The 8,305-nt window shown below is 35.9% G+C and overlaps 5 protein-coding genes across 5 annotated transcripts; 2 read left to right on the forward strand and 3 right to left on the reverse strand.

The window, feature by feature from the left end:
* Nucleotides 1–121: 121 nt before the first annotated feature.
* On the reverse strand, nt 122–1,681 carry LOC129246019 (GDP-fucose protein O-fucosyltransferase 1). Its single transcript, XM_054884511.1, has 2 exons — nt 1,523–1,681; nt 122–1,443 (listed from the first exon to the last, which is right to left on the reverse strand). Exons 1-2 carry the CDS (start codon nt 1,671–1,673, stop codon nt 359–361), a joined length of 1,236 nt encoding a protein of 411 aa, XP_054740486.1. The 5' UTR covers nt 1,674–1,681; the 3' UTR covers nt 122–358.
* A 290-nt stretch (nt 1,682–1,971) lies between these two features.
* LOC129246048 (cytochrome c oxidase assembly protein COX19) lies at nt 1,972–2,311 on the forward strand. The gene has a single exon (XM_054884557.1). The coding sequence runs from the start codon at nt 2,051–2,053 to the stop codon at nt 2,309–2,311; it is 261 nt and encodes an 86-aa protein (XP_054740532.1). The 5' UTR covers nt 1,972–2,050.
* A 70-nt stretch (nt 2,312–2,381) lies between these two features.
* Nucleotides 2,382–3,325, forward strand: LOC129246047 (phosphopantothenoylcysteine decarboxylase). Its single transcript, XM_054884556.1, has 3 exons — nt 2,382–2,492; nt 2,557–2,760; nt 2,852–3,325. The coding sequence occupies exons 1-3, from the start codon at nt 2,382–2,384 to the stop codon at nt 3,107–3,109; spliced, it is 573 nt and encodes a 190-aa protein (XP_054740531.1). The 3' UTR covers nt 3,110–3,325.
* Nucleotides 3,326–3,775: 450 nt separating this feature from the next.
* Nucleotides 3,776–5,331, reverse strand: LOC129245568 (eukaryotic translation initiation factor 3 subunit M). The gene is made up of 3 exons (XM_054883822.1): nt 5,187–5,331; nt 4,871–5,050; nt 3,776–4,811 (listed from the first exon to the last, which is right to left on the reverse strand). Exons 1-3 carry the CDS (start codon nt 5,229–5,231, stop codon nt 3,873–3,875), a joined length of 1,164 nt encoding a protein of 387 aa, XP_054739797.1. The 5' UTR covers nt 5,232–5,331; the 3' UTR covers nt 3,776–3,872.
* A 1,650-nt stretch (nt 5,332–6,981) lies between these two features.
* Nucleotides 6,982–8,051, reverse strand: LOC129244612 (alpha N-terminal protein methyltransferase 1). Its single transcript, XM_054882337.1, has one exon. It carries the CDS (start codon nt 7,939–7,941, stop codon nt 7,234–7,236), a length of 708 nt encoding a protein of 235 aa, XP_054738312.1. The 5' UTR covers nt 7,942–8,051; the 3' UTR covers nt 6,982–7,233.
* Nucleotides 8,052–8,305: the final 254 nt, after the last annotated feature.

Below are 8,305 nucleotides of genomic sequence, written 5' to 3' on the forward strand. Positions count from 1 at the left end.
TATTTTAGTCGATTACCGTGCACGTCACGCCTTAGAGAAGCTTGAGCCGAGTCTGTCTAAAGTTGTATGCACCCCAATGATATTAAGATCAAAAAGTTCGAGGTCCAATAATGTGAAATAGTTAAGTTTAGTTTGAGTTTTATTAAATATTAAAAGTACATTGCTTTAAAAATATGTTTTGAAGTAAAATGCTTTAAATTCATTTAGGAATGTATGTATTCCTAGTGATGTATAAATGTATGTACTTGTATATGAGAATTATTACTAGTAGTTCGAATGCGATGAATGTTGGGTAAATAACTTTTAATCAGCGTTAAACACTTGATATCTTGTCTGGTCGTAAAGCGCAACGCATTTTCTATAGCTCTTCATGTGTCCTTGCATGCTGGCGCTCCTTCTCTTTAGGATATGCCCAAAAATAGGACGGTAATCCTTTAACGTCCCGTTCTCTTTTAACAAATGCACTGAACGATGAAATGCAGTTACCAATAAAATGATTGGACATTCCCAATATGGCCAGATCCAGGTGTGGGTCATCATTGCTCAATTTATGGGCGGTAACATTCATGCGCGATAAAGCTGTGTTCAATTCCGAGAGCATGTGATTAGCATCTGCTGCCACAAATACTGAACGTATTTCGTTCTGCGGATTGCTTTGCTTAACGCTCTTAATCAAACGTTTAATTTGTCTGATAATTAGCTCTTTAGATGGTAAGCACAGCTCAAAATATAGCGATCCACGTTCATTGTTATAACCTAAACATTGAGGTGAAGCGAATAGTTGTTGACTATCCCGCACATGTTCGCAGGCGCGCACCCAATCAATGCCATTGCGAAGATGAACACCAATAAAGGCGCCTCGCGGTAATTTATGTTTAATAAATGTCCGCTTCATGTCTTCATATGTACTTGACCAACGCATGTAGCGGTGCAGTTTTCGATTCTCCAATTGCACGGGGAAGCTAGCAGGCGCACCAGTGAATGGTATAATAGGCCATTCGGTAGCAGGAAATTTCTCCTGCCATTTCGTAGCCATATTACTATGGTGCACATCAAAATTAAGTGGACTATAGAATTTAGAGCCCACAAACGAAATGTTGTAGGTATCCCAAAATGGTCCAAAAGGATTTCCATCCTTTGCATGGCAGTCTGGCTTATTGGTCTTGCTGGGACTTAAGCTCTTTCTTTCCATGTAGCAAAAGGAAATACGTTTGTCTTCAGGCCAAATTTTTGGTGCTAATTGTTGCATAAAATCAGACAATAAAATAACACGATGGTACTCCTGCAATGCCTCCACTTGGAAATAAGTATCGAAAGGTACTTGCGTGGACCGTATTTCACCCTTTTTATATTCAACCCATGGCGGCAAAATTAGTGTACGATTTAGAGCTTTCGCAAAAGCTAGTGCTCCTAAGAAATGATCAGCTTGATTACCAAAGCGACCTAAACAACGCAAGTAAAAGGGATATGGATCATTAAAAACAATTGGGGGCGCATAAAAACATTGCTTATTCGTACTCACCCATGCAGGGGCAGTAAGTTAAATAGCCATTGACGTCAACTTCAGTGGCGTTGTTAAACGAAACCAGTAAGATAAATAAAAATATTCTCAGGAATATGTGCATTCTACCGGCTTCTTTTTCGATCAATCGTAGAATAGTGTATGCAGACATAGAGAGATCAATAAACAAAACATAAGCCAGTGCTGTAAAATGAAGCAGCAGGAAAGAGGTAATAAAATAAAATCAAGTGTTGCAAAATGAGTCCGTAACAATTGAAAATTTAAAAAAATTTCAGTATTTTTAATTGTTCTTAATAATTGTGAATTCATATGAATAATAATTCTGTTCAAAATATGTTTTGAACGGTATTATTAAAAATAGAATAGACTGCGTTTGTATTATGTATAATCTTCGAAATTCCAATTTACAACATTTTTCTTCCTACAGATGTCGCTGCTGTTTATTTTGCTTCACGTGAATTTGTGTAATCGGGCATAGGTAACTTGTAAACCCGTTCCCAGGTAGCTATCGCATTATTACTTTGTCAAATGAATTCAAATACGCTCAATCAGAAGTCATTCATACCAACACCACCGGAGAAGGGAAGCTTTCCACTTGATCACGAAAATATTTGCAAAAAATACTATCTGCTGTACATGAGCTGTTTGCGTCGGAACAACGATAACAACTCACAGTGTCGACAGGAAGCTAAAGAGTATCTGGGTTGTCGTATGCAAAACAATTTGATGGAGCAGACCCAGTGGTCCAAGCTGGGTTTCGAAGAAGAGAAAAACAAGGAAAATAAATAATACAAAATAAGTGCAATATCAAAACTAAGTAAAAAACAAACACAAAATACTAAAGAACCAAACAGAAGCTATGAAACCACAAAAAAACATATTAATTGGTGTTACGGGCAGTGTGGCGACTATTAAACTGCCATTGCTAATCGAAAAGATACAAGAGTTTGAACAAGATTACACTATAAATGTGAGTATATACTAAACAGAAGGTTATGTTTTTATATTAAAACATATATTGGTATGAATTGCAGATTAAAATAGTGCCCACGCAGCATGCTAGACATTTCTTCGAGAGCACACTTTTGCCTGCAAAAGTAAAGATATTAATTGACGCCGCGGAATGGTCAATGTGGCAAATGAGGGGTGATCCTGTATTACATATAGATTTGGGTAAATGGGCTGATATTTTACTTATTGCACCACTCAGCGCAAACACCCTGGCTAAAATAGCAACGGTATGATTGTGTCTTATCACGCAGTAAATGCATTGGTGTATGGTTTACCTCGTGTAGTATTAATATCTTTATATCAATTATTTTGCTTCAGGGTATATGCGATAATCTGCTAACGTGTGTGGTGCGCGCTTGGGATCTGCACAAGCCATTGCTCTTTTGTCCAGCAATGAACACCCGTATGTACGACCACCCCCTGACGGATGAACAAATTAGTAAACTCAAATCGTGGGGCTACACTGAAATACCTTGCATTTCAAAGACATTAATGTGTGGTGACACCGGCAAAGGCGCAATGGCTGAAGTCTCTTCAATCGTAGAGCGATTAAAACCATTTTTGGAAAAATTATAACTACCAATTTTTGTACTCATGTACATATTTAGATAAAAGTTACAGTGCATGCGTACTGCAAAATGACGTCATCCACAAACTGCAAAGAATTTTCTACAAAAGCAATATTTTCTAAAAGATATTTTTGTTTTAGAAATATACTACCAACCAAATTCAAAACAATACTAATTTCGAACGAAATGTTTTACAAATTGCAAAACATTTCAGCCATATCAATTTGAATGTATGTATATGTGTGTCGGACTTATTGTATTTAGTGAACAGGTTGCCTTGAACGTAATAAATAGAATAAATTTTAAAAATCAAACAAACAAAAATTCTCCAGCTTCTTTCGATATATGGATCACCCCCCAAGTTGTTGTAGCGGCATAAACATTCCTCATACGTGTACGGGGGATGCCGCTGGAGAGACATACCATGCCCGGATATAAATCCGGGTCGTTCCTGTAACGTAGAGCCGACTGTCGTGGGAACTGTTCGACTGTTCAGCTCTATTAATCAATACTAAATCAATAACAAAGTATACCGATCAAGACTTTAGCACAATTAATCGGTTGATGTTATGTGTTAAAATACCTTAACTTCAGGCACAAACTAAAAATCGTTTACAAAGTTCTCTCTGTTGCCCTCATGAAAATGATCAATAATGATAAAATCAATTATAACTTGGGTTTCTTACGTCGAATTAAATTTATTTAAATCATTTTTAAATATAAATACCAAAATGTTGTGGTATGTTGCTGTTGGATAATGATGGCATTAGTTAGTGTACTAATTTTTGACTGCGTGCCAAATCGAGTTGTGCGGCCGAAACACTTGCTAAGCCTTCACGCACTGTACTCAAATTTTCCTTCCATGCATACAAAAGATCGCGCAGCTGTTGCCACTGGGAAGCGCCAAACGTGCGATGCATTGTTGACGAGATGTGAACCTTGCGGTTAGCTTGGTCTAGACGAGCACGCACCAATTTTGTTTTCAATACCTCTATAACGAATGGTTCTACTTCATCTTCGGCAATTTGTAGTTCCTTTGTAAGCGTTTCAAATGACATTTCTGGATTACTTTCAGCAAGTTGCATGAAAGTGAGTAAACGCATTTTTTTCATATTTTGTTCATGATTTAAACCTTGAGAAGTGACGAATTCTTTATGATCCTCGTAGAACTGGATATATGAAGGTAATTTATCGGATACAAATATTGACAACAAGTCATGTATTAAATCGCCTTCCAAGAATCGTACTGGTTTAAGTGCTAACAAGGGATCCAGCAAAAAAGTGTTTGGATCAGCAAGTGCTGTTACAATGCATTTCATTGCGTCCTCTCGCGCTACACAGGCATTATCAGCGGTATAAGTCCCCAACAGTTCAATCATGACTTTGGCTGACAATTCCAGGTTTGTATCCTTTGTTACATCATGTAACAAGCGATATAATTTTTGCATTTGTTCACTGGATGGTGGGCAGTTAGCGAACTGCGATTTTAGCTGATCAACGCCGGTAAATACTTCCAGAACCTGGTCACTTTGTTTAGCCACTTGTACAAGATGATAGTAAACATGATAGCGCAAAGGAGATGATGTATCCAAGTTGTTGAACAAACGCCACAACGACTCCAAGCAAACTTTTGCCAAGGGTACATTTGGGGCCTTCGTCATTTTTTCACAGTAAGCCAAAACAATGTTTTCACCGCGATCAAGTGGGATCTGTGTCAAAGAAATTTGAAATTTATAAACGTGTTCAATATGACTAAAGTATTTCTTACCGTAATCATGATAGAGACAATGCTATTGAGGATGCCATCAATCTGTGCGGGTTCACCGTCTTTGAAGCATACGTCGCAAACACCAATGATTTTGTGCAGATCATCTTCAACGCCTTTATTGGATTTTTCGGAAGAGATCTCGGCTCCTAGTTTTTTGAAGAACTTTCTTAGCTCTTGGACCTGAAAAATTATAACCAGAGTTAAGACCGTAGCAATAAAATACCTCGCTGCATCATATACAGAAAACATAACCTCAAATAGAGGAAGTTTCACTGCACAATTGCAAATATATGTTTTTCAGAAATTGGCAATTTACCTGTTCATCCAAAGACAAGTCAATAAATACCGGCGGTGAGTTCATACTTATTTGAGCTCTAAAAGAGATTCACAAATTAACTTTTTAACCGAATAATTTTACACTCGCAACTCCTATGCGCTACACGTAGCAAAAAGAAACAACAAAAAGGAATGCTTCTTCTTATTATTTTCGTTAATCTTACCAAATAAGAGAAGCTAAATTCACAATAGTTGTGTCATTTCAAATTATATAGAAGGTTTTGATCAAAACGTGAACTTTGAAAATTCAAATCAAAAATAACATTTATCATAATATTCTTAAAAATAAAACGTAATCCTTTTTTTTTTAATTCATTGTGATTGTAATTCATTACTTTTCCAATTTTCAAATAAAAAAAAAAAAAAACGTAATCCAAATTTTAGTATTTTGTCACATACAGAAAATTTTTTATCAAAGGGATGGATACCTGATTGTTCATAAAACATCTGACAAAAAAATATCTCAATTCATGGACCATGATTTTTTTCAAATCTGCCAGCATTATAAGCCTTTCACTCAAGGCGCATTCATTAAAGATGGCAGCACCTTACACTAACAACAATATTTTGTTCGTTTTATTGTCAAAGCAAAGTATTGAAAAAGTAGAAAACAAAAAATTCATTATGGGCTGACAGCCACATGGACACGGCGAAAAATAATAAATCAGATGATTTGCCCATACCAACTTTAATAGATTCGCCTTGCTTTTACTAAAAGGTAAGCAAGTGTCATGCTTTTTTAATTTTTATTTAAGATTGGTTTTAAGTTTATGTGCATATGGTTGGTTTTAATTTTATATGCAAATAGTAATAATAAAATTGCCTATAGTTATAAGGGTGAAGAATTCGGTATGTAATAAAAAGTATAATAATCGCCCCATAAAATGTTCAAGCAATTGGTTTTATTTACAAAAAGATACTCAATATTCTTTATGTATAATACATAAACAGATAAATTTTAAATTAAGTGCACAGAAGGGAAGTCGTGACCAAAGAATTTGGCGGCTCTTGTATATGTGCACAGAAGTGCATAGAAACTTTATTGCCTTTATTCGATACTGGTTAGTACCTACAATCACCGATGTAAACGTATGTTACATGTGAGCAAGTTTGTCTCATCAGACTTAGGAGACTGTCATGTATTGCGAGAAATTTTGACTTTTCCCGTGAGGCCGTGTCAGTTGATATTTCTCTCATCAGTGTTGTTGGTGTTCACTTTTATTGCAGAAATTAAATTTGTATAAAAATGGAAAAAAAATGAAGTGGCACGTGTTAAATTGTGAAAGTACGATTTATAAAAATATTTGCAAAGGCAGCTTTTTCCGATGACGCCGTGGCAAGAAAGTGTGCGCGTGTATATATAATTTCTTGTGTTCGGCAGTTTCTATTGTTTTCGCATAATTTTCCTCTTCCAAAAAAAACAATTTCTCTTTCTTTTGTTTTGTATTATTTCAACTGATGACGTCAGCTTGTCGAAGTACCGAAAAAGGAAGTACCGGTTTTCGGAGCTGCCACCTTCAGTTTCGGTACATCGTGATCCGAACCGGCAGGGTACAAGTGCCCACACTCAGCAACGTAGCAGCTAACACGATTAAACTGATACTAAACTGAATTTAACTGTACGTTTACGCTGGTGTTCACCACCATATGTATTTCAAATGAATTAATTCAGACCATCTTTGACACCTTCGTAAAAATATTGAAAAAATTATAATTCCATTTTTGAACTTGTATATGCATTTATTTTAAACAATTTCCAACTTATTTAAATTACTAAAATTTTATAAGAGACCTTTTCGTAAGGTTTTAGGTGACTATAAATAATTTAAATTCTAAAGTAATTAAAACTACTTCATTTTTTTAATTTTTTTTTTAACAATTTATTATTATTTATAGGGGATATATACAATATAACCCTAACTAAATTATTACACTGGCTACTAGGGCCTTCGGTGATATCATTTTAATTTCGACGATTCCATTAATCCAATTTTGTGCCTCTTTTTTTTTTAATAGACTCGTATATGTCATTCCGTAGGGCGACAAGCTATCATGTAAACTGGATATAAACCTTTGGGGAAGCTCGGCTGGCGCCAAGTTTTAACAATCCGAAATCCACCTTTTCTTATTACGGTCTCGTAAGCTTTTAGGGGGCGTGTTACCGAAGAGTCCTGCTTATCTTCTTCGACCTTGTTGGAAGAGCTGACGTTTTCTTTAACTATCAAATAGCCATTATTTGATAATCCACTACGCATACGACGGAAGAAGTTTAGCAAGTCAATTTCGGTAAGGTGTCCCAATACCCATTGACACCATATCACGTCATATTTACCGGCAGCGGGTGTAAACTCTTGTAGACCCATCGTGTATATCTGGCCTAGACGACCGAGCCGCGCATCACTTTCACCACAATATTCACGTGCTTTTTCTGTGAAGCTGGCATCCTGTTCAACAATGTCTGTTGTATTAAACCGTGGCATTAATAAATTTTTTGTTATACGTCCAATACCGGCACCACAGTCTAGAGCGGTATTTCGACCCAAATCTTTTAAGTCACGTAAGAACATATTAGAACCTTGGATATCTATCCTATTCAAATATCCTAAGCCACCAAGCATGCCGTTCACTGTGGCAGGAACTTCGGACCAGTATTTCTGTGCCTTTCCGTAGAAATCATTTTCAGTCTGTTGTTCCGCGCGAGTATTTGTTACAGAATCTTCGCTTTCCAGTGACATTTCTTCCCAATATCAGTTAACTATTTTTTTAGACGAAGAACGAATTAATTTTATAGATGAACACTTATTTATACAATATACATTTTATTTTGACAACTTTTACACAAATGTCAAAATTTCTTCACAACTCGCTTCTTCTTAACAAAGTGCAAAGTCAAAACTATTGGCTGCCAAATATGTCGAGGAATTGATAGGAGGAGCCAATAATAACACAACAAAATGCAAAAAACGGTGTGAAACAAAGAAGGGTACTAGTAAGCTTTGTAAATATTATAGAAAATTATTTAAAAGAATTAAAGAAATGAGTAAATTATGATTAAATGATTGCAGGATGAAAAAAATTGTAAGACTGTGGCAGCACTAC

Source organism: Anastrepha obliqua, chromosome 4 (genome assembly GCF_027943255.1).
Source record: "Anastrepha obliqua isolate idAnaObli1 chromosome 4, idAnaObli1_1.0, whole genome shotgun sequence".
NCBI classification, from domain to species: domain Eukaryota; kingdom Metazoa; phylum Arthropoda; class Insecta; order Diptera; family Tephritidae; genus Anastrepha; species Anastrepha obliqua.